General features: G+C 37.2%; 2 protein-coding genes across 3 annotated transcripts in view; one reads left to right on the top strand and one right to left on the bottom strand.

The window, feature by feature from the left end:
* LOC135469809 (multifunctional protein CAD-like) overlaps positions 1-5,998 on the bottom strand; it is a 45,291-nt gene extending 39,293 nt beyond the window's left edge. For both annotated transcript variants that reach the window (XM_064748415.1, XM_064748416.1), the window contains exons 1-5: positions 5,698-5,998; positions 2,514-2,783; positions 2,106-2,164; positions 1,496-1,579; positions 214-355 (exon numbers count right to left, since the gene is read on the bottom strand). In XM_064748415.1, coding sequence (XP_064604485.1) covers positions 214-355; positions 1,496-1,579; positions 2,106-2,164; positions 2,514-2,783; positions 5,698-5,791 — 649 coding nt within the window. In that variant the 5' untranslated portion in view covers positions 5,792-5,998. The remainder of the gene's footprint in view (positions 1-213; positions 356-1,495; positions 1,580-2,105; positions 2,165-2,513; positions 2,784-5,697) is intronic.
* A 385-nt stretch (positions 5,999-6,383) lies between these two features.
* LOC135471461 (uncharacterized) lies at positions 6,384-24,811 on the top strand. Its single transcript, XM_064750708.1, has 12 exons — positions 6,384-6,422; positions 13,243-13,350; positions 13,783-13,869; positions 16,616-16,786; positions 17,442-18,212; positions 18,449-18,638; positions 19,518-19,621; positions 21,036-21,239; positions 22,211-22,363; positions 22,673-22,762; positions 23,479-23,554; positions 24,529-24,811. The coding sequence occupies exons 2-12, from the start codon at positions 13,260-13,262 to the stop codon at positions 24,767-24,769; spliced, it is 2,178 nt and encodes a 725-aa protein (XP_064606778.1). The 5' UTR covers positions 6,384-6,422; positions 13,243-13,259; the 3' UTR covers positions 24,770-24,811.
* Positions 24,812-26,535: the final 1,724 nt, after the last annotated feature.

Below are 26,535 nucleotides of genomic sequence, written 5' to 3'. Positions count from 1 at the left end.
ACCTTCCTGCACAGCCGTAACTATAGAAATCATGCTGTGGGTAGGAAAAGTGTTCTGTATGAAAAATGAGACAAAAAGGAATCTCCATTCCTTCAACCATCACTTATCTTAATCAATCTGAGCAAACACATTCAATACTGATGATAGGCATATAAGCCTACAACAAGTAAAACAAGAAATGTGGGTGAATAATAGAATTGTATATCACGTTACCTTTGGGGTTGAGAGTGTAATTCCAGGGAACAACCTTTACTGTGGCACCCTTTTCACAGAGTAGGCGAATCTGATTAACCTTAATCCCACAATCCACTGCAACAATTGTCACTTCCTGTCCGCTGTTGTAGGTAACTGGACTCTGCAATAGTTTTTGATATCCAATGAATGTAAAATGTGGTAAGAGCGCAAAATTTCACCAAAAAGTGCACTTCTGGAGGTGAATAAATGGCTTAAAATATATTTTTTCGTGCTGAAACGTATATTTTTCCAGAAGGGAATCATTCTACATTCCAAACAAATTCCAAAACACCTTGTAAGGTCACCATAGCTCTTAGGAGCAGGTAAATAGTGCAGCTTAATAATGGGCCAATATTTTAGTCCATTTACCTTTTCACAGTTCGCTCATGACAGAATTCAAGGTTGACAGGAAAAGTTAAACACATCATGAAGTTAGCACATGAAACACTCAACTCAATGTGGACAAGATGACTATAGTCAACAACAGTTACAGTAAACACCCTACATACACGCATATTAAATTCTTTCAACAATTCCTGCTTTTTGTCTGCACTGTTTTAAGTTTGGTTAAAATTCTTACAAGAACAACAGTCTTAACATTTTAATACTGAACACTATATTAACTAACCAATGTAGAGAGAAGAGAATAAAAACAGTCTTCAGAAATGAGGCTAATATCCAGTGAACAGCTGAGAGAGAGTACAGAACTTTAATAGGAATTTCCTGACTAAGGAAGACAATGAGACTTCATAAACTCATCAGAGGAAAATATCAGCAGACTCTGTTGTCTTCAGAGTGAATGCACATAATTAACAGAAATATAATCTCCATAGATCGGGGGGCAAAGACAGACATGTCTACAGCCATGTTAATTAGTGATACTGTAAATAATACAGGTATCACTTTACTGTCCAAAAACACCAAGGCATCAGTCTCTACTATTTCCTAGAGACATCAAATCAGCACTCGGTTTGAATTCTTTATATTTCTACATGACAACACTGACACTGTTTGAAACTGGTGATATAGTTTTTAGCGAGTGATAAAACGTCTCAGTCCTTGATACCACTTTTTTGGTGGACAACAAAATTATTTAGTGGGTGATACAACATCTCTATGTATGTCTACTTAAGATTTTACGTCCTTCTTAACAATGTTTAAGTTACATGACGACAATGAGTCATTAGGGGTGTGCACATATACTATGTCTTCTTGTGGCATAGTGCATCCCTGCCGCCCTGAAAACAATTTTTGTCTTTACCTCTGAGGACACTGAAGCAACAAGGTTTGTCTTGTTTGGGTCCTCGAGTGGCAGTGAGAAAGGGTCCACACCAGACATGACAACCTGGAAATGAAGTATGAACATATACCCTTGTGCGATACTGACATAACGTTATCCACGAGTGCCTGGTCTGTTGATACCCTACATAGCCTTGCACACACAGCATGCACTTTTCATAACATTCAGTAATGCACTTGGTTGGGCACTGAGCAATACAACCAACAAATGAAGTGTTAATCTGACTAATGGATGAGAAGAAACCAAGCAAAGAGAAATTTATTCCTTTATGTTTTGCGACTCACTTAATGTCACTCAAGTATTCACAAACATGCAAGAAAAATCCTGAATGGCCTCAACTACATTTCTTGTAGTGCTGAAATGATTCTAAAGTATTAAAAGTCTATAATGCAACCTGCTTTATAACTTTATTATAGATTTTGAATGGTAACCCATTAACAAACAAGGCTGATAATTTGTGAAATTTAATTATTTGAGCTATAGAATAACAGAAATAATTCTATTTCATTTGTACCTATCAATTTTTGTATAGGATCTAAAATTGACAATATAGTTTAAATATGGTAACAACCTTGCCCAGCATGGTGCCTTTCTCTCGGATTTTCTTGGTCAGTGCTCTTGTATCAATGTCTGTGGGGGGAAAAAATGTCCATAGTTTATGCCTAAGAGATATTTTTCGGAATATAACTGCGTATTAATAACGTAAATAACATATTTACTAGCTCTCTCAGCATTATTATTATTAACATTCACCTCCAAAAGTTGAACATTCAGAAGATGTACCTCTCCCAGCTAGAGTAAATTGCCTCCCCTGGTCTCTATTATGCCCTATTAAGAAACCTTGGGAAAAAAAAAAAAATAAACATAGTACACCCACTTCAGTTTTGGCAAACAAACTGAAATCAGTTAAAAAGTTCAACAAAGCCTTGTTCCTCTATTACAAAAGCTATAATAAAACATACCACACTATATTTCATACCATATATTGCTGGAATGTTGTTTTCTTTCAACCAACTGGATAATGACTTTACTGCACTCCAGTGACTGTACTTTTCAGCAATATCTCCAACAATTAAGGCTGCCACATGGATTTTCTTAGACTCAAACCAAGTTTCCAAGCCAAACTTGTCAACCTCAACAGCTGGAATGCCATAGTTCCCAATCAGTGGGTATGTCAAAACTAGAATCTGAGAACTGTAAGACGGATCTGTCAGGGATTCTGTGTAACCAACCATTCCGGTCTGAAAAACTGAAGAGAAAAACAGTGCACAAATAATACAATTAGTCTTATTTACCATAAATGACCTTAAATTTTTCCCACAAAAATGCATTTTTAGAGGCCGACGATGGTCACAAAATATCCTTTTTAGTGCTAACACTTACAATTTTCCACGTTCCATGTTCTAAACAAACCCCAAAACACCTATCTAAACTCAACAGAACTCTTACAATCAGGAAAAATGAACAAGTTAGTCATGGACGAAATTGACAGTCAGGGTACCATTATATATTTCACTTACATAAACAATAATAAAAACTTGAGTTGAAATTCGTTCGCTCCTCAGAATCAGAGTTGCAGGATTTGATTGAAGGATTGTTCTAATACCCAACACAATAATTTTACTTATACATGTAGTACTGATATTACGAAATGATGAAGTAATTTAGTCGATGCACCATTTATGGTATACTGCTGAAATACAAGTAATCTTCAAGAAATGCATGTGACGTTGCAAACTGCCACACGAGAGCTGCTGATCACTTGTTGTTACCAATTAAACCTCAAAACAAATGAAGGCGAATCTAGAATGATATATAGAGGATATACACTGAGTCACCCATTATATAAGTTTATTAAAGGAATGCTGTAATTTTCATTTGTTCCTCAACAAGGGCTCGGAACAAATGAAAATTACACCACAAGTTCATTAAATCTGATATCATGGGTCACGAATTGCATATCCTATTATCCCATAATTTATTTTGAATGGTTTTAGGTGCTTAATAGTGAAGACACTGTCTGTTTGTTTTGATAAGTATGTAAATGAAATGCGTACTGATATCGATGTATGTGAAATCCGAACCACACACTTTACTAAATATAATTCTTGAAAACATCGAGAAAATCTGGGATTTCTGTAAATTTTCTGTGAAAATATCACAGTCCATTAACTTACAACATAAGCTTTAATTTTTTTTTTGGAAAATATCAGCATTCATAACTGCTCACTTACAGAAACATTTGCCTCAAACATTGTGACCTTAATCTTGGTCATATGTCTATGACAGCTGATGTTACGCGAAGACTTGCATGGCGCGACAAGCGGTGATTTCAAAAATCATGCGGAACAAAATATTCAAATTTACGCTTTTAATGCAAATTGACCTCAAAACTTATTTGCTGGTCTTACCAACCATCATGGAACTTGGAGAATGCGACAAAACAGTGTCTATGATGTTTCAAAGTGCTTTATTTCACTTTTGTTGAGGACTTTCTATGTGATGGTAGATGTGATTCTAAAAGTCACAGTGGGACAATTATCGTGTTTAATGTGGCAAATACAATAGACTAGACCTAAAATAATCTTGAGATAAAATCAGTTGCAAACCAGTTCACACACACGAGACAGCGCTTTGGTGCTGTAGAAAGTAGTAAAGTAAGTTTGTAGCCATGTAGGTGTTTAATTTCGTGAAAATCTGATTCCAGAACGCTGCAGTCGTTGACGGTTAAACTCGTGTTCGTGAGTATCATACTTTTGGCGTTAAGTGATTTATTTTTTTTCATCAACCTCTGCCATTTTACAATTCATGAAGATATATTTTATTCCTATCCAGTGTCCAAAAAAGTGAACCGTTTGGTACCAAGAAATCGGTGGAAACTGGCGTCACGGTGTAGTCAGTGAATGCTAGCCTGGCTTTTACTTTTTTCATGGTTACAAACAATAAAAATAGTCTGTCATGCAGTTGTACTTTTGCATTAGATAAACCTGTCAATGAAAGTTCAGGTGACCAGTCAAAATTGCGCTTCATTTGTGTAGGCCTAACGCATGTAGTATTGAAAATTTACATCACTGTTGTTATATCACTAACAGGGGGCAAATTATGGGATAAATATGAATATACTGTACATGTATATGTATGCTATGTTATATCAGTAAAATTAGAACTGCGCAATGTACATGTATAACATCAGGCTACTTATATTTGACTATTATGTGCTTATATAAAGATGTCATTGATTCAATGGGGGATAGGGCCTGTTGATTACTATGAAATAATGTTCCCCACAAAAGTAACATAGAAGTATGTGTTCATGTTTTTGCATTAATGTTTGGTTACACCTGTTTTTACAGTTACATTTCTACAACATTTTATTATCTTGCTCTATATTATATATTAGACTTGATCCGTCACAAAAGAGGAAGTGTGAATGATCAAGCATTAACGACAACAACCAGTAGATTACAACGTTTGATCTCTGATATGGATCAAACATTATCAGAATATGGGTCAGCAAAAAAAATAGGAAAAAGCAAATAGAAATAGCGATAAGTTAGAAATAGGGAGAAGACTGAAATGGGGAGAAGTAAGAAATTGGAATACAATAAGAAAAACTTTACATCTGACTTATTCAAATACTGTTCTGAGATAAAAGAATGCAAGACTGTTTTTCTTAACACCAAGTAACTCCGTTTACAACTACTGCAATGTCTACAAAAGGTTTGCATGTGGATCTGTACAATGTTTTCATCTGGCGCGTTTTATGAACATATTAGAAATCTTAATCTTAACATTCAGATCTTCCCCTTTGGTTTAACTTATCATCGATGTTTTCTTTCAGATGATGGTATATTTGTCTTTTGAACTGGAGACATGAATAAATTAAACTTTCGTGTGATATATTTTGGCGGGCTTGGCTTTGCCTGTATGCAAAAATTCACTGCAGTGGCGACCACGTGGGTGTGTATGTAACACTGGATAATGTATATTCGCCTTCCGCCAATAAAATTCCCTACAACAATACGCATGCGCTGTCTCTCTTCGAAGGCGGCATGGCGGCATGGTAGATGATCGAGAGGCAGAAGGACCAGCAAAATCCACTCGCTTGGAAATACCGGCAAAACTCTTTCACAGTATTAGCATGTAATAAAGAATAAACGTACCCACTTCACCGGGGGCACTTATCTCCGCCCCAAATGACATCCCAGTGAACTCAGTGCCATCTTCTAGATGGAGAGTGGCGGGTTTCAGGGGCATGCTGATCGTTGTTGTTGTTAACACTTCCCCACGTGGCCCTCTTAAATCGATATCTCCGTCAGGTTTAAGGCGTGCAGATTGGCTTGCCTTTTGGGCAGGTACTTGCGAAGTTTTCCTTGTCCGTTACACTGCTTTTCGACACCTCACATGTTAAAGTTGTTACTTCGGAGTCGGAACAGCTGCGGAAACGTCCATTTACAATGGTGGTTCGGCCATCACTGAATTGTGCAAGTTGTGGGCTTACAGCTGATAACAGCGCCTCCTCTCGGACTGAACTCAGAGTGAGACAAGCTGATTGAGTGTCTTTGACAAAAATAAAGAAATAGATAATAAAACAAAATAAAAAATTCGAAAAAGAAAATTTAATGGGTGCGAAATTTAAAGACGTATTAAAATTGTTTGAGGCTATGACGTAGCCCGACGCTGACTGGAACCACTTTGTCACTATAAATATGCATATATAGCCTGCGCGGCTCTGATGACGCTGAAAGTTCAAATGAAATCAGAGCCTCTTCCTATTTCTGATGTTAAATGTAAAATCGCTGGGAGATGAAGAATTACAGTACTAGTATTACATACAACAGATGTACGCCTACACCAGATATACAAGCCTATCGCGGAGTAAGATACAGTAAGTAAACATCGAGAAAATTAAATGAGAACTGGAACTCAACATGCATAGACCGATCTGGCACAATTTAGGTAGGCATATTTTATACATGATCTGGAAAAAACATAGGCCTACGGCTTATTGGGTTATGTATTTATTTGATTGAAGTTTTATGCCATAACCGTACTCGAGAATATTTCACGGTGGCCAGCATGGTAATGAGAACCGGAAAGAGCTTGGTCAGAAATCCACGGCCATCCGTAAGATGCTGGTGGACCACGTACGACCGGAGAGGAAACCAGAATGAGCTGGACTTGAACTCACAGCGATAATTGGTGAGATGCTCCTGGGTCATTTTGCCGCGCTGACACGCTGTTACCGCGGAGGCCGTCGGGGCATATTGGGCACTTGAAGATCCGCTGACCAGTGGGATGTTCTAAGTACGCGTTCTTAATTGATGGCCGCTATGATACTCTCCGGAGGACCTAACATCTATATATATTAATTCACGTTTTACACAATTTGTGGATCTGGGAAAATTAAGGCCTTTGCCTAAAATGTTGACCTACCGTGCTGAATCTGTCGCCAATAGGCCAAATCCCTCTCAGACTATATGTGCTGTACCACCGATACTTCTGTACATCAAGTTATACCTGCACGCACTGAGCATATCTGCCAACCTTTACTCCATTCTCTTTGTCATATAAATATATTAATTCTGACACATGTTCGAAGAGTGTTTATCACAGCTTTCTCTGCATATATGTGCATGTGCGTGGAGACCTATATATGCATGGTATATCTCACATATCCAGTGAGATATATCAATCCCAGTGCAAAAAAACTATTCAGCGAAACTGACTATAGCTAGGACTGATAGCTACTGATAGCTTCATAGGGCCAATTTTTTCATTCTGTGTTACATGTAGGCCTACTCCTCAAGTGTGCGACTTAAAGCTTTAGACATGCACTGATGCGAGTCTAATTCGTGTTGGCGAGGTATAGGTCATAAAATAAACAAAGGGTAGCCAACTCTTGTCACACTGAAATATGTAAGACTGCAGAGTGGGGAAAGTTGAGTAGCACAAACGTGACTGAAATTCTTCAGCATTGCATTATAAGCTCCATAAACATTCAAATATATAAATATATAGTAAATGCAGCTTTCAGCCTTAATTTCACTTCATATATATACATATAGCATGACAAGTTAATGGTAAGCGACCATATGTGTTCTCAAGCACACGTGTATGATTTTAGTATAATTGCCATATCTAACGTATTATCTTAACAATTATACATTTTAACCCACGGCAACACTTATTTAATACAATTTGGCCTATATCTTTTTTTTTTCACACAAACGTATGTTTCTAAAGAAAAAAAACTAAAGGAACCCCCAGGATTCGAACTCTTCATCTTGATCTCCTAAGGTATTTCCTTAACTCATGAAGAACGCCTTTCAGGCATCATCAGAAATATAAAAATTAGATTTTACATATGAAGTGAGAACGAAACATAGACACGCAGAAATACATACCGGTATGTGGAAGTTTCAGTCAAGTATTTTAACGTCGATCTTTGTACAGTTATCTTAAAAACACAGTGCCCCATTTCAACCAAAAATTGGCGTTTTTGATTGAGAGTGCAGTTAAGATGGGTTATTAGTAAGGACTGATATGTTCTATGGCTATGTAAATTTATGCTTCTGATTTGGAAATTGGAGTTATAGTTGGATTTTGAAATTTGGACTTTCTTATCGTACCTCAATGGAGCCTATTCCTCGCCATAAGGTACTTTGTGATCTATAGGCTTGCCTAAACCTAACCTTACCTAAAGCGCACGTTTGTATTTATAAAGAACCCTAGCTCATTTAGTTTACACACTGAATCATCAATAAACACTAACATAATGGAATTTTACTCCATTAGAGATCATATAGGCCTACACTAAGAATTAAGGTTACGTTGTAAGACATGAAAAGTTTGCAATACAACTACCGGTAGCGTATATAGAGCTTATATGCAGCTTATATAGATGAATTAAGTACCACGATGTTAAAGACCATGCCGCCAGTATTTACGTTCCTTGCAAGATTTTCACGAGACAGTATCTGTGGGTATGTTTCCCTTCATTTCGGACCGTCGCTGGCTCAGATGACGCTGTTCTATCACACCATCAACAACGAGAGTAGGTTCGAAGCCATCTCGCTGGTTCAGCTGCATGTAGTTTTGAACTCCTCCAGGGAATTTGTGAAGGTCAGTTTGCCGTTACCTCCAGCCGTAAACCGCAGTGTCAACTTTTGTACGCCTTTGTTGCATGCCAATCAAATAAATGATAACGTTCTTTATTTAAATTGTTGTACAAATTTTAAACAAAATATATGTACTGTTATGAATGAATACTCATCAGTTCTGACGATGAATTAGTTTGAATAATAATGGATGGGAATGGATAGTAAAGATTAATCACGTACTTTCTACTAACCAGTATGCTGATTTTAACTAACTGATTAGGGGGCCTCCGTGGCTCAGTCGGCTAGCGCGCTAGCGCAGCGTAGTGACCCAGAAGCCTCTCACCAATGCGGTCGCTGTGAGTTCAAGACCAGCTCATGCTGCCTTCCTCTCCGGCCGTACGTGGGAAGGTCTGCCAGCAACCTGCGGATGGTCGTGGGTTTCCGCCGGGCTGTGCCCGGTTTCCACCCACCATAATGCTGGCCGCCGTCGTATAAGTGAAATATTCTTGAGAACGGCGTAAAACACCAATCAAAAAAAAAAAAAAAAAAAACTAACTGATTAGATACTTTGGGCTTTCATGTCTCATTGGCTCAATATTTTATGGTATTTATAAAACATTTTGCGAATTGTACAATATCCCTTTTTCTCTAAATCAGCTTTAAGATAATCCGGAAGACGAAAAGCCTCTGGCTGAGGGTTTGCGTCTTAGAATCCATCGCGCGTTGCATGAATATGCAAAGATACTATACAGGTGATACAATGACAGGGGTATACAAAATTTCTATTCAGTGTACCACCGTATACATGTAGTATACTTAGAAAAATCCTAATAAATCAATGTCTACGTAATTGTGTGTGCTGAGGCGATGTACAGAAATTCTGCTTCATTTAGTGTCTAAGGTACAATGTATGAAGTGTTTACAACTGATGCACATCTGGCCAAAGGAATTTTGGTCCGTGTCACAGCGCGTTTCTTAGCTACACGTGTCACTGTATTTATATGTATAAGGTGTATGCGTAAATAAATTTCTGTTACATAATCGAAAATACCACAACATTGAAGAAAGCGTGAATAAGTGAATATTTAAATTTATGCAGTTAAAAGAAGTCACGCAAAATTTGAATTATGCTACGGTGTATAAAATGGCCATGATCAAGCATAATGGTATGCTCATGCAAGGTTACAAAAAATACCTGCCTTCACCTTGAATTTAAAATGTAGCAGTATATACTAATTAAAAAGTGAAGAGAAATGTCACGTGGGTCAACCGACTTAACATTTTGAGTCTTCCAACTGGGATCTTTCAACTCAAGTCTGTGTTTACTGCCCAAATCGGCTCATTCATTAAATTTTCATCTCAACATCTTGAAAATATCTTGAGAACATCAGTTAATTAAACTGTTGAATCCCACATACCTCTTGTGAATCACCTACATATAAAGATGAGTTTTCAATGACTGAGCAGATCTGGGGCCACTTTCACAAAACTTCGTAAGTCATATTTCTCATGACTTCTTTTTCGTAAAAGACGTTGTCTAGGTTATAGTTCCATAAGGCGACGTCGTTTACGAGAAAAGTTACTGATTCACTAAGTTTTGTGAGGTTTTTTTTTCAACAGTCGCCACCATGCACATGGATATCGGTACAAGGAAGTTAACACGCTATAAAAATGGTAATAGGCCAACGTGTAAATGGAACCGATAGATTTTCACCCGTATAAATGCCTGGGACAGAGACGAAAGATCGCTTGTTGTCGGTGACTTTTGAAGTATTACAGTATTCATGCGCAATTGTGTGAATAAAAAGGACAGACACGAGGGCCTAGGTTTTTTTTTAGTATGAATGTACAGGCATTTATTCAGGAGCGCACACCCAACCCTACACTAAGTACGTAATGGCCGTCTATAGTGCATGAGTAAGAGCCTACTTCGTTATCATTGTCAATATATTTGCAAACTATACTTTCAGAGCCTCAAAATGCCCCTTTAGACGACGGATAACCCCAACACAATCAATATTTATAGTATAACCTCCAAAAACCTTGAATAATGATTAATAAAGTGAAATTTCAACCAAATAATACATTCATGCATATGCATGTAGGCCCTATAAACTTATCTGTCGGATAAGATTCCATCTTAGCTCAGCGGTCGTCGTATATGTATGTGAGTTAAGACCCTTGGTCCTAAGTCATATATAGCCCGCCTTAGTACGTCAATGTTTCTGTGTAAACCTAGTTATGTTCGACAAGCAGAGACGTAGCCTACATGTATGCCTAATAGTCTGGTTCCCTGACGTGTTCTGCGTAATTTGAATGTAACTGAAGCGATTAGCACTATCTAACGTCAGGGGCAGAGAATCACCCAAGTCGGCCTTCTCATGCACTGCAGCGTGGCAGCTGAGAATGACGTTTCTTTAAACAGATTGGAATTGACCTGCGTAGACGATCCGTCCATTGTAAACTCCATTGTTATTTATCTCATGGTTAGACCATAGTGAGAATATGTAGTTATTAGTGAGAAACGCTTGTTTGTTGGGACCCAACTTTTAAAGTCAATGATTAAAAATTATTTTCTCTATCTAAAAAGGTATTGAACCATGTCACTTTTTTTCTCTTCAGTTTTTTTTTACTATGTCTTTTTTACGTTTTTCTTTTTTCTCTAAAAATTTTAATTTCACCATGTGACTTTTACGGCTCCGTAAGTTTCAGAATACTAGTATTGTCCAAAGTTGTTCTGTCGCACCGAGGTCGACTAAAAACCACACCAACACTATTTTAATATGATCCATGTTCGGCATAGTGTAATATATATACATCGGATTATACATTTTGAAACAATATCTGGAAAATATACAATATAATTATGTAATTAATACGTAAATTCTCATGTAAGTGAAAACAAAATTTTCATTGGTTAACGTGCCAGGAAAACAAAGGCGTTAATACGCCGGAAAACAGTTTGTCTCCGTCTAATCAGGGGAGGTAACGCTAAACAAACAGTTATTCTTCTGGTGTATGGTTAAAATTATGGTTCTTGATGCTTCTCGCCACTACAGGTAGATGGGAGTGAAGATCGATTTAACTACAAAACTTTGATAGAAAGTAGGTGTTTGTTTAAGCGCATGAAGCTTACAGCCGCTATCAAACTGAGGTAACAACCCAAAAGTATTCAACCAACGCACAATTTTGTATACACCATCACTGCGCATCAGCCGACCCTGGGAAACCGGTATTACCAGCTCATCATAAAGTACGTCTAGCAGGCCCTATTTAAGTTTTAAGCAAATCGTAAAACAGTTACGGGTACTGTAGTTGACAACTGGCAGTGTATCGCACTTTGGCTCACCCACATGTACGCCTACATATATACATGCACAAGTGCCTCAGACTATACTTTGAGCTATGTAACTTAAATAAAATATAATCACTATCCCATATTGTTGAGCCAGGCCCCCTTATTTGTAGTTCATTAAATTATTACTATTTTATCTAGTCGCTAAACATAGGGCTCCGGTACCGTACATATGTGTATCTAGTAATCTGTCTTTATAAGGCAAATCTGTTACAGACGTATATATATATATATATATATATATATATATATATATATATATATATAATTCCCTAGGCAAACCAGGGAATTACTGCCAATTACAAGCTAGGACACAATCCTAGGGATTTTAATAATCTTGCACATTAGTCCTACTGGACATGTAGTAAAATATTGGTTTGCCTACCTCAATCTTGTTTAGGCAAATTTCTGACTTTTTCATCTAAGAAATCTCAAAGGTCACAGACCATCATTGTTCAATCAAATGCCAAAAGCCATTGTGACTCTGAACAACAAGTATTGCGATGAATGTCAGAATTTTAAGCTAGCACACTGACTGAGTCCATCTGGTTGAACTTGGGGACGACTGAAGATTTTACATTTGAAATCAAGCCAGGGAGTGATGAGTGGGTACAGTGAGTAAGCTGTGCGAGCCATTATTACCATTAGGCATACTATGTGCAGACTCAGTCCTGGTTTTAAACACAGAATTTCTAGATTCACCCATTATCATGCAGTGTTCACCGTGGTCTTGATTTAAGAAGAAGAACAAGTGGTTGACAGTACTTTTAGGGCCTTTTCATAAAGTACTACTTGAAGACTACTTATCTCCACCAATATGGCGTGAAAGTTTAAATGTCACATGGTGAAGAAATTCGTCAGTAACTTGTCAAAAGTACATGTGAATGTGATTTTACTCCAGGAACATGGTTTTCCTCCACCAATAAAACAGACTGCCATTGCATAAGTGAAATATTCTTGAGTATGATGTAAAACATCAATAAAATAAATAAGTAAGTGAAAAGTTATTGATTATGGGGATAACCAACAATCAGGTAATCGATCAACCTGTAATTTTTTGTTCTATGGTCCCTTTTAAAGCATTGGTACTTTTAAATCGCTTCCCTGTAGGATATTTATGCAAAAAAGCCGCTGGGCCCTGAAATTCATCCACTTTTGTATTCTTTTCAAAAGACCTTGATCTCGCTGCAAAAGTAGGAAGTGTTTAGGTTCATCAGCAACATGATTAATATCTCTGTTTTGTTCTACAGGTATATACAGCCGCACTATGAGTGACGACCAAGTGCAATCGTTGTTTGAGATCACTGCTTCCTGTGTGTCAGAACACCTAGGCCGTTTCTCTAAGCAGTCAATTGCAGGTAACTACAGACACAAGTACTAAACGTATGGTAATATTTCATCATTGAGTCTGCTTGGAAATTGCTTCAGTCTGTTTTCATCACACAATCATAATAAAAAACCACCATACATTAACAACCAAAAAAATTTGTATTTGGAAATATCATGAAAAGATGTACTGGTATAGATTTCTTGAGGCTTTGATTAAATATCCCTAAGTTCTGTAGCAAAGCTTCAAAATTATTTTTTATTTTGTTTAATTGTTGTTTCATATTACGGCGTAGTCAAGAATATTTCACTTATTGGACGGCCGCAATTGTTATGGTGGGAGGAAATGGAGCAGAGGCCACAACCATCCGCAGGTTGCTAACAAACCTTCCATGAACGACTGGAGAGGAAACCAGCATGAGCTGGTAATTAAAGGCTGATTATTATTTTTTTTCCTTTCATAGATATGCCTGTAACAGTGCTCTCCAACATAGTGAATTTTCTCTCAGCTCAACACCTGGATGAACATGAAGATATTTTTGAAAGAAATGGTTTGTTCTATCTGATGTTTCATGTTTCATGAAAACCAAGGAGGGATGTGAAAAGATGCATTAGTTGAAATGAGGTCATGTATATTTATCATCTTGAGTAATTAGATCAGCAAGAATGAACAGGTGTATCACAGCACATTCGGCAAAGATCTTGGGGCTGCCTAGGCACCCAAAGCTCCACGATTCTGGATTGTGTAGATGAGATATCACCTATTTTGTAGCTCAGATAGATACTGAGAAAGAAAGTTTTAAAAACTTACCCGGAACATAAGGTGAGAGTGCAAGGGCTGCTTATACCACAGAGATTCCACAACCTTGGATTGCAATACAAAAATGCTTGAGCAGACAAAGTTTGGGCATCAAGACATGAGGCATAAAGAGTACATAAAAAGTGACATGGTTAACCATTTAATAGAAGATTAAAAGTGGGATTGGTGTATGTGTGTGTTAGGAGTGAGGCGGGCAGCCTGTCCAAGCACACTAGGTGAGGGTTCAGCGAGCGTGGAAGCTTCTCTGCCATAGATTCTGGTATAGATGAGTTTTCAACCATTCCAAAAGAGTATAGCGCTGAAAACTGACAAAAAATTTAAAAGATTAAAGTCAAGTGTGCTGGGTGTCAGTGTTTTGGCTCCAAGTGTCACGTTAGAGTGCAGACTTTCATATGACAGCTGCAGATGAGCGACTTTGGTGAAATTTTTTTCACTATGCAAAAGGCTTGGTAAAACAGTTGGATTGACAGAAATAGCCAATTTCAAAAATCTAAATATAACTTTGAATACTTCTTACTTTAGGATATTTGTGAAAACCAGTGTCAATGATTGGGATAATAATTTGATTTATTCGTCTAGAACATACATTGAGTCCCTCCATCATCATTAAAACTGTGGATGGCTTCCTTTGCATGAATCCATCCTAATAGTCCCAAGATTTATACTCTTTGTGAATTATTTGGTGGTTTGTTTTAATGATTCTTTTAAAAATTACCCACTTAAATTTTTGTTGACGGCTTGTCTATGGATGTCTGTTTTGAGGATTCATGTAAAATGTATATGTTAAATGTGAGTTCAACCATTACAAGTAAATTTTAAAAGATTCAAGAATCAATGCCTTTTAAACTATATATTTAGATTCTGACATGTTCTAACATGTATGGGTATAAATAAGCTGTTTGGTATATTTATGGATATGTATTAGGAAGTAAAACTGGCTTGAAAGATCAGGTCTTACAAGGTCTCAGCAGTCAATCTAACAATCAATGAGCTAGGCCAGTCACAAGGATTGTGCACTCAAAATACCTACATGTATTAGGCAAAGAATATTGATGAGGTAGGGGAGAATAGGGAGGGGTACTAACTGTTGTTACGCATTACACTTGGCTTTCACCAGGATGTGTTAACCATGATTCACTTGTGATGTCATGTTTGTTTTTGTTGCTTAAAGCTGATTTTTTGCAGTCACCATCCATGAATATCCTCGTGTTTGCTGTATTTGTCTGTTTGTGTGTCTGTAGTCTGTATTTATCTGTTTGTCTTTCTCTAGTCTGTATTTGTCTGTTTGTCTGTCTCTAGTCTGTATTTGTCTATCTGTCTGTCTCTAGCTTGTATCTGTCTGTTTTTCTGTCCTAGCCTGTATCTGTCTGTTTTTCTATCTCAAGTCCGTATTTGTCTGTTTATCTGTCTCTAGTATATATTTGTCTGTTTTTCTTTCTCTTGTCTGTATTTGTCTGTTTTTCTGTCTCTAGCCTGTGTTTGTCTGTGTGTCTCTAGTATGTATTTGTCTTTTTGTCTCTATGTTTGTCTGTTTTTCTGTCTCTAGTATGTATTTGTCTATTTGTCTCTAGTATGTATTTATCTTTTTGTCTGTCTTTAATCTACATGTTTTTTTACTCTAGCCTGTATTTGTGTGCTTTTCTTTCTCTAGCCTGCATTTGTCTGTCTTTAGAATGTAATTGTCTGTTTGTCTTTAGAATGTATTTGTCAGTTTGTCTGTCTTTAGTCTGTATTTGTCTGTTTTTTTGTCTCTAGCCTTTTTTTGTCTGTCTCCAGTCAGTATCTGTTTTTCTGTCTCTAGTCTGTATGTCTGTGTTTGTCTGTCTCTAGTCTGTATTTACATGTATAAGCTGACCTTATTTCTTCAGCCTTTTCATGAGTTGTTATTTTAAGCATTTTAGTGGACATTTCTTTATCTAGATGGAAATATTATATTTTCTGTGAATCCCTGATAGGGTTAAACATTAAATTAATGCCATGCTCAAAAGATTGAAGTGAATAAACAGCCATCAAAATTGCCCCTGAGCATGTGAAAAGGTTTCAGGAGTAGGCTACTTCAATTCGTGGGTATATGTTGCTCTAAGACAGTTTCACCTTCATGTGTGAGTTCAAACCAAGAGATTCCCCAGCTCTGACTGCTAATCAGACCTTGGTGACAGCAAGCAGTTGACCATGTTCATTTAGCCCAGTGTAACATTCGTTGAAGACCACTTCTTTCCCATGGCTATATGTACATCACATGTGGGAAGGTTTGTCAGACTTGAGAAAGGACAATGGTTCCCTGGAGACTCAAGTCTCCTCCACCCATAAAAGTGACGGCCATTTTATAAGCAAAAAATTTTTTAGTGTAACATTAAACAACAATCAAAGAAATAAATTAAAGAAAATCTCAGACAGTTTTATGATACCTGATTATTTGTTAATGTGTTTTTGATCTCTATTACTCTTGCATTTTACCATGTTTACTTGGTCTGCAGGAATCGAAGTGTCCCGTGCCTGGCTTGCACACCTGATGAAGCGCTGGAGTTGTAGGTATCAGAACCGTGTGCCCATCTTCAGAATGCCACAACCCCCAGATTACAAACACAGCTACTTCCAGAAACACTTCCAGGATTGCTTACAAGCATACTTGAATGATTCTGCTTTTGGTAAGTTCACTTGAAGACAAAGACTAGAATGTTTCAAGCAAACTTATATGTATAAATTGAAGTGTAATGTTTTTGGTGTGTTTTGAAGATTTTTTACTTTAGTTCACTAGTGATCTTTTTAGGCCTACTACACTTGATTCATTGTTTCCCCATCAACAACTCCAAACATATTTCCTGCTGCATCAGAACTCATCATTTCATTTTTTGGCCAGTGACATCATTGTAATAGAAAAATAATGAAAGATGAAAATTCTTCCACTGCTGACACTAATTTGAAAATATTCATCTGAGAAACATGAAATCAAGGAATAAAATGTTATAATAGTGAGGGGGATTAGTCTGGTGTCAGTATGTCAGAGTAATTAATATGAGTAACAGCATTATAAAATTTCCACAGGTGGGATATTGTTCATTAAGTTGTCAGTGTTGCCCTGAGTATAGATGGACTTGAGTGATATGTCAGATTAATCGTAATATTATGTAGGGCCAGTAGCTACATGCAGGTGAGTATTTGCAAGATTGTTGGCCATAAAATGTAGTTGTTTTTCAGACTTGTTTATGTTGTTGATTTGGTTGTAATTTGGTAATTGTTGATGTTTCAAAACCAGTTTTAAATTCATGTTTTAAATTCAAAACCAGAACATTAAAATTTCAGATCCTTCAACACCTCTACGGCAACCTCTGCGAAATGAGCCCACCTTTTTGGCAAAACCAATGGTTATGTCTGTTTTGGAGAAGGACTTGAAGAAGTATGCTAGCTATGCAAATTGTCTCATCACACGCAGCACGTTGTGTCGTGGGATAACAACACAGTCAAACATTATGAAGACTTTGAGAGAATCCACAAAGGTGTTGGAAACATTTGTCCCCCATTTCTCATACAATCAAGTTGCTGTAGTAGGAGAGTTCATTAAGCTGTTCCAAGATTTAAGACTTAATGGTTGCCTAGAAGAACTACATATTCATGTTTCTAATTCAAAGTTCCATGAAACTTTCATTGAAATTGTTCGAGAGTGTGCAGGACAAAGTGTTTGTTCCCTGAGACCAAATATAAAAAATATAATCCCTTTTGTACTGGGCCCTCGGTCGCCTTCACAAACCAACTTTGTTCCAGAGGGTGATAATACTTCGACAGAAGATCTTTACGATGAAGCATTATCAACTTTACCCTCAAGGAAGAGTGAAAAAGAATTTCAGGAGCTTTTGGAGGCCACAGAAAGACAAAATGGGGATGGAAACAGTGCAATTTATTCAGCTGCGTGTCCTGACTGTCCAAAAGCTGAAGATGCTTCACAAGAGAGGCAGCTGAAGGGTTTTGCGTGTTATGATGTTCATTGTTGTGGTGAAACAGCCCGTGAGCTTGCATTCATATTGATGACCTGGAACAAGCTAGAAAGACTAGCCATTCATTACTTTGGAAGTGCTGGTAAGACCTTTTTCTGTGATGTTTCTTTGATCTTCGTGAAGATTCTGGTCCTAGCTAGAAATTGGACTGCAGTTCTCTTGGAAGAGTGAATTACTTTGAAGCAAGAAATGACTCAAAAGCTAGAAATACACAAGGTGTGGCACAAGGTTCTTCGAGTAATGGAACTTTTTTGGGACCCCTCATGCATTGAGGCAGACTGAATATTTTCTCATTGATTGATATCTCTGTTAATACAGGATCAGATATTCATGTTACTGAAGAGAATGACCCAGACTTTGCTCTCCTGTGCCAAGTCCTGCTACACAAAGTACGTCAGCATCAACTTACACAGTTAGTCCTGGTGGAACACGCTGTGCAGCATGGCCCACTCCTAGCCATTGTCAAGTTCTACACCAGCCTCATTGGTGTTCTCAACCAACATTATGCGTAAGTAATCGTAATATTTAAAGGCTCTTTATTGGCCCACCTGTCAAACCAGGGCAGAAAACTGTTGACCTATTTTCTTGAGAATAGCCTGTCAAAAAATTTATTTTCATGGCCCTTAAAAGACCAGTCACAGAGCATGGATATAATTATTAGCCCCGGATTATTCCAAGATGGCTGCCCTGAACAATGTGCATATATATTCCAGGCTGTGAGAAAACAGTTCAATTATACACTGATTGATGCTTCCTGGGACAGGATTTGTAACATGTTGGGGTACATGAATTGTTCTGAAGGGCAAAGAGAAGGAGTGGCACTAAATTTTGATCCAGCAACTAGAAAGCCTCATGTAAATGTACATCACTGTTGATGTTGTAAATCAGCTGAGATTTACAGAAACTTTAAACAAGGAACAGCCAGCATGTACAAACTTAAATTTATCTATGATTTATACAGCCAATATTTATGTGTTTTCACCTTGTTTTCTATCAAACTAAAAGTGAAAACAGTGTACACCGACCTTGCCCATAAGCATGTACCCCAGCTGTACCTCAGATACACCTCAGGCATCATATTTTTACACCTCCATTGAGGCATACTTGAGGTACTAATTTGCATAATTGGTAGCACCTCAGATACACCTTCAGTACACCTCACATACACCTCAAGTATACTTTAGACACACCTCAGTTGAAATATGCTACACCCCAATGGTATACCTGAGATGTTCCTCAAGTATACCTCCAGTATGCCTCATAAGGGTAAGGGCATCATCGAAAACAGTGTAATACATGTACATGTATATGAAGTACAGTACCATTATGTAGAAAATTGTGCAAAGATATTAAATGCTGTGGCTAATTTCAACTTTTCTGTGGTTAGAATATCGTCCTATCAGGAGAGGCCTATGCAGTATCTGCGGATTCCAGTTGTGTGTGCAATGGAAGACACCCAGCTGTTTGGAGGACATAAGATTAATCAACTAGGTGAAGATGTAAATACATTTGTTGATTTATAAAGCATTCCTATATTGCCTCTTGATGATGAATAATGCATCTCGAGCATGAAGTTAGTATCGGGTTAAGTTCCTAATATATATGTAATATTTATCAACAGAGACAGGGATTAACATTGGTCTTATTCAAATTATCTCAAGTTTACTATATCATGTCATCATAGCTCATGTGAATGAAATTTCGACATGATAAAGTAGAATTTTAAACGTGAAGTCCCCAGTATAAATGGGAGTCTTTTTCTGTATCATGATAGTGCTTGTAATTTGGGCAGGCTAGATTCCTTAGCTTTAACCGGCTAGTCTCACTTGTACCTGTGACTGGCTAGATTGCTTTGTCAGTTAGTTTTGCAAGTAACTGGTGCATGCTAGATTGCCTTTTTTCCAGCAGCTAGTCTCAAATGTAGCTGGGGCAGGCTAACTTTCCTAATTTCAGGCAGCTAGTCATGCTTGAAACTGGTGCAGGTTAGATAACCTAGTTTCAAGCAGTTGTATCTAGGCACTAGATTGCCCATTTTCAAACAGCAAGTGTCGCTTGTAAAGACAGGCTGGCAAGATTACCTAGTTCCAAGCAGCTCGTCTAGCTTGTAATTGGGACTTGCTAGATTACTTATTATCAAGCAGCTAGTCTTCGTTGTAATTGGGACAGGCTAGATTACCTATTTTCAAGCAGCTAGTCTTCCTTGTACTTGGGACAGGCTAGATTACCTATTTTCAAGCAGCTAGTCTTCCTGTAATTGGGGCTGGCTGGATTACCAGTTTCAAGCAGCTATAGTCTTCCTTGTAATTGGGGATGGCTAGATTGCCTAGTTTCAAGCAAGCAGTGTTCCTTGAAACTCGGACTGGCTAGAGACTGATTGTTGGAATCGTTGGAATATGACGACAAAGGAATCCTTAGGGTGCATGTATGTGTAATGTGCCTCCTTGTTTCAGGATGGATTTCCACCGCTCTTTTATTTACTGCTGCTTCACTGAGACGACTTTACCGAAGGCAAGTAAGCCGCCCCACCCGAGCCGTTATACTGATACGGGTCAACCAGTCGTTGCACTATCCCCTTCATGCTGAATGCCAAGCGAGGAAGTTACAACTTCCTCTTTTGAAGTCTTAGATGTGACTCGATCAAGGATTGATCCTGGATCTAATAGATTATTGAGTATAGTCTATAGTGTATGCCCTCTTCAAAGATTTGATATGTGACTGATATGATTTACAGTTGGAGGAAATTGGGCCAAAAAAAAACAATTGTTATACCTACCTTAAAATATTTATGATATTATGAGGGAATCAAGTATGCCAAGAGCTATTAACCCATGACTAAGAACCTGCATCCACAGTAATCTCTTAGTTTCTCTGCCCATTTATGGAGAGATCATTTTGTTGTTCACAGTGCGAGCTGTAGAGGATTTGAAAGTTGAAGTAGACCCAGCCTATCCACAAAATCGTGACATGGCAGCTCAGCACATGGCTGCTTTTATAACCAGTTTTATCCGGTTTGATCTCGCCTTGACTAGCCTGACAATTAAAGACTCGGCTGCATATGGTTTCAGAGCCACGGATGAAGATATTCTCACTATATGCTCAGCTGTTACAGGTTTGAGAAAGTTTGAGATTTTTTTTCATTATGTTGTACTGTATTTTGAATAAGTTTTTTTTTTTTTTAAAATAAGTTTTGGCTCACATCTTACATAAAATCACAATCTGGAATGAGCCATAGTAGGTGATAGTATGGATGTTGGGGCAGAGAGAATATTTCATCTTGGTAAGATTAAGCAGTGTTATTGTGTGCAGGAGAAGGCAAAGATATGGTGGTCCAGGTAATGTATCTCATCTTGTGCCTGGATGAGCCATTGTTACTTCAATCCATTTTCAGTACCAGGAATTACTTTTCTCAGTTAAATTGTAATTGTCTCCAGTCCTATCATTGGTTTCAGAAAGCACAGTGATTTTTGACTTTAGGTAATAAGTACTGTATGTGACCTAAAAATTCACCAGATATGTAAATTTTTAGACTTTTTTTTAGATCTTTTGTCCACTTTGAGAATTTGTATTATTTATCAGGAGATCAGAGGAATACCAATGCTGCTTTCATTCTTTCAATCCCTTACACAATGACAGTGTAGATGCCCCGTGCCTCACCTGGAAACATCAGCAGGATGTCAAATAAGAGAACCTGACAAAAGTATTCCTGAACTATTCATTTATTTATCTATTTGATTGGTGTTTTACACCGTACTCAAGAATATTTCATTTATACGACGACAGCCAGCATTATGGAGGGAAGAAACCAGGCAGAGCCCGGGAGAACCCCACGACCATCCGCAGGTTGCTGCCAGCCTGAACTATGACTACTATATCTGGCCTAAAACTTCATCCATGACTAAGTTACTCATTTGGCCTGTTTGTGAGATTCAGAAACCAGTCTTAAAAAAAGTTTTGGTGCCAAAAGTTTTATTCAGTATTTACTTTGAGTAGAAAATAAGCCATCTTTCATCAGTGAAGAGCAATTAAGATTGATCTTGTGCTCCACTTTGTGGTAATAATTTGATTATTTTTTTATTTCAGAAAATGAACAGATTACTGTTTTGGAACTGGATATCAACCTCACCAGCCAGATAGCTGTGAGGGCTGTGGTGGATATGCTTGGCAGCAATGAGAGCCTGACAAAAGTAAACTTGATGCGGATAAGTGTTGACTGGGAGGAAGAGGAGGTAAGAGGTGAGTGTGACTCATTGTTGAAGTCTTCTATGCATAAAGTTTAGCATCAGTGGTTTTTTATTCTGTTAATTCTTCTGGAATATTGTGTTTCAATATTTTACAGATGCTGAGTTTGTGGAATAAAAGTCTAATATGCTTGTATGTATGTATATATATGTACTATATATATATATATAGAACTCAGAGTTCAGATATAATCATTGTTTAAAAGCATAGAGATGAAATTAGAGGTCAGGGCCAGTTGTTTTTTGTAGTCATGACTCGTTCATCACACTGTTGTACTTTTTTGTTTTCATTATACTTTTTTAGATTTACAAGAAAGATTGATATCTGTTGTAAAAGATCATCAAAAGTTAAATTCTCTGACTTTAAAGGGAAGACTTGGACGAGCTTTGAAAGGTAAGATTACTATCAGTCAGTCTATCACAAGGGATTTTTTATTTGAAATTATGCTGAAATTTCCAGGTGAGGCACGGGGCATCTACACTATCATTGTGTAAGGGATTGAAAGGATGAAAGCAGCATTGGTATTCCTCTGATCTTCTGATATTTAATACAAATTCTCAAAGTGGACAAAAGACAAACATTTATATGTGTTGGGCAGAATAAATCTTTTCCCAATGCCAGAGGAGGGTTTAAGAATTAAAATAAAACCTAAAAATCATCTAATTTCCAGACAGTTCAAGCAATCTTTCCTGTTGTAGAAAATTTTACATGATCAGAAAGCTTTGGAAAGCAGACAAATCTGAAATAATGTCAATATCAGACAAATAAAAATGAATATTTTCGGTTTTATTTTTGTTTCATTTTTGTATTTTTTGTTGTGCACCAGTAAAACACAAAATAAAATTGGTGGTTGCCTTACTACACGTATGAATTGCTTACACATATAAGTCAGCAATTATGTGTTGTTCACATTTCCTGTATATGTCTGTGTAAAGCTGACTTCAGTCTTTTATTGCTAGCATTTGAATGTATTGATATTAGTTTTCATGCACATATATGGGCTGTCAAACGTAAAAAAATAATATTGCTGCAGCACATAAAACACTTGATCCAGTCAGGCTTGTAAAATCACTCCAATACAACAGATTAGTTTATTTTTCTTGTTTCAGGAACCTTCCTTGTAGGTTTTGTTGTGTCTTTGTTTCAAGGAAATAACCTGCCAAAACTGAAGTATTTGGATATCAGGTGTGTCATGAATTTTGTGTTAATTAGTTGTAACGGTAAAAAAAACTGTGGATCTCGATACAAGATGAAAATGATGCTGTCCTGTGTCTCTGTACCGGCCTGGTTAGCGTTTGAATCTTTCGTGATCATCTGCAGAAAGAGATCTGTCATTAGCTTGCATGTGGTAAGGGGTGACAATTTCCATCCACCCGTAAACCTAATCACTGGATTGTCATCAATAAGGTGTAAATCACCAAACAAATTAAGTACGCATAAATAAAGCAGGACTAAGATGTTTGGATTGACAAGACGAAAACCTTTTTTTCATGATAAAAAAATAAGGACATGGCATGGTCAGTTCTGTCACATGACAGAAGCACACAAGAATTTTTAGCATAGAACAAGGACATAGCATTTTAGTATTTTCCCACATTATGGGTTGTATTTCAACACATGGCATATTTTGTTCACTTATTATCTCCAGTGAAAGAGTAGAATCTGAGTCTGTTGAAAGAAAGAGTAAAAGTGCTTTAAAAGGAGTTATACCCCTTTTTCTAATATTTTGTTTTTTTATTACAATACTCTATTTGAAGAACTGCCTCACTTAAGAGTTTTGCAGCGTAATGACCCAGAAGCCTCTCACCAGTGCACTCGCTGTGAGTTCAAGACCAGCTCATGCTGGCTTCCTCTCTGGTGGTACGTGGGAAGGTCTGTCGGCAATTTGCGGATGGTGATGTGTTTCCCCTGGGCTCTACCCAGTTTCCTCCCACCATACTGCTGGCTGCTGTCAAATAAGTGAAATATTGTGGGGTACGGCATAAAACACCGATCAAATGAATAAAATAAATAAATCAAGAATTTTGAATATGACTATTATGTATACTTATGGTCATGAACACAAAGTTTGATGGCATTGCATGTTGATCATTCTCCCATTACAGAATGATTTTCCCAAGAGATGATTATTTTGTGCTGCTTTTTGTTTATCTCTTCAGTGAATCGGGCCTGACAGTAGATGATGTGTTTAGAATGGTAGCAGAGTTGAAGATGTCGCCTTGTGCTAAATACTACCCTGCGTTGGAACTCTTCTCCCTGAGAAACACTGTAAAATATCCAAATGTGTCACTGAACAAGCTGACTCTTGTCAAACGGGAACTGAAATCTATTGCACATAATGTGGAAATAACATTTGAAGAAATGTTTCAATTTCAAGCAGAGATGATGGCCCAGGTTTAGTATGACATGCTGTTCATTGTGCCATTGCTGCATGTCATTGGTTATATTAAAATTTTAGCTAGTATGTTTTACATGTATATGTTTTTAATGTTAAGGAACAATATATGTTCCTTGAATGTTCAAAAGATTAAAATATTTTTTTTGAAAAAATTTTGTCTTTCCTGAAAAGAGCATATTTCAAGTGAGTTCGCATTTATGACATATCAGCCACTTGGTCTTTAACGGTGTGCAGCCTGAAGGGCTACATGAAAATGTACTGTACACTGAAGCTTATGGTTTAAGGAAAGTGAAGAAAGACATCTATAGGCTACAAGAAAATTATACATGGGCCAAATAAAGATGTGCATTCAGGGCTTACACGATTGTGCAATACCTAAACCAAATAATAAAATTCAAACATGAAAAAAAAAATAAAACGAGTATGGAATGAATCCTTTCTTTGGTATGTGAAGACTGTAGGACATATATCTTTTTACCGACTGAAACAGGACACAAAAGCAAACATCAAGCTTCTACACGTAGGTAAACCAGAGACATGCAAGAATAGGGTCGAATAAAAGCTGTTTAGGAGTTTAAAGTATACATGCATAAAGGCCTACATTCATCTATATATATTGAGGTGTGTTACAATACCTTATTTTTAGCTTTCCCCGACTTTTAAATGATTCAGTAATACAAAGAGCTTTTTAAATTGTAAAAAAGCTGGGAATTATAATGCTTAGAGTGGTAAACTGTGAAGATCTACTTGCATAATGTTTCAGCCAATTTCGATACGGCGTGTGCAGTTTTCTGTTAGGAAGGCTAGGTGTTGATACTGATCTGCATATATGGGAAAGTCAATAAACATGGTAATGGTAGTAAGTCTAATAATCGGCGTAGGTGGCCGTTTTCGTCTCTATTCTTGTGAATTTCTGTTTGCTGTGTGATCCTGGATGATTCAGACCTAAACTTCGTCTAAAAATAATTTTTTTAAAATTGTTGCTTACCATAACACTTTTGATATGCTACAACCGGACATAAAAAACACTCAAGGAAACAGGAACAAGTTAACGTGTTCAAAAGTGGAAACTATACAAAAAGCTACATGACCTGAAAAATCTCCTATATGTACGTGGAATTGTTATTTTTGGTTATTTATTCGTTGCATAAAATTAACTAATTTGTACTTTTGCGGTCAGTGTTATACAGGTAGAGGAAACTGGGGTTTCTGGAGTATAAACCACCAACCATGGACCAGTTTCCGATGAACTTTCCCTGCACAGTTGCACTGCATATTGATGCAAGACAAATTGTCTTCCGGGAATAATAGACAAAATCACTGAATATTAAAAATATTTTTAAAAAAATATATGCGTGCCATTATACAAGTATATAAATTTATGTTTAATTAACGTGTTTTATAGTGATAGCTCCATGGAAAGATTTCTGTTTTCTCTTTGTTTGGATTCAATTTCGGCTGTCACGTTTCCCCAGATAAATCCGTTTGTTGGTTTTCAAATGGTCACACGTCACCGGTGAAATCTCGTTTTTTTTTTCAATTTATTTCCGCTACCTATAGTTGTTTAACCTATATATAGTCACTGTAAAACTGGATAAGTCTTCTCCATAGTTATATATGGCTGATGTCGCTGTCATTTTGTTTCCTCAACGAATTACGCTTGCCGGCACCAGTAATCCCTTGAAGTTATCTCAGAAAATTCATATTAAAAGGAAAAACGCTTGATTTTTGTTTCTTAATACGAAGTATACGGTGTGGTTTTCTTTTT

The sequence above is a fragment of the Liolophura sinensis genome, chromosome 7 (assembly GCF_032854445.1).
Source record: "Liolophura sinensis isolate JHLJ2023 chromosome 7, CUHK_Ljap_v2, whole genome shotgun sequence".
In the NCBI taxonomy this organism is placed as follows: Eukaryota; Metazoa; Mollusca; class Polyplacophora; order Chitonida; family Chitonidae; genus Liolophura; species Liolophura sinensis.
Note: the sequence above shows the minus strand (reverse complement) of the source record. Positions and strands in the feature narration are given on the sequence as shown.

Bases quoted from the DNA above. Each gene is read 5' to 3' on its own strand.
- LOC135471461 (XM_064750708.1), top strand. From the start codon at position 13,260: ATGAGTGACGACCAAGTGCAATCGTTGTTTGAGATCACTGCTTCCTGT. The intron at 13,351-13,782 runs GTAACTACAGAC...TTCCTTTCATAG, and splicing joins CTCTAAGCAGTCAATTGCAG to ATATGCCTGTAACAGTGCTC. The intron at 18,213-18,448 runs GTAAGACCTTTT...CTGTTAATACAG, and splicing joins TCATTACTTTGGAAGTGCTG to GATCAGATATTCATGTTACT.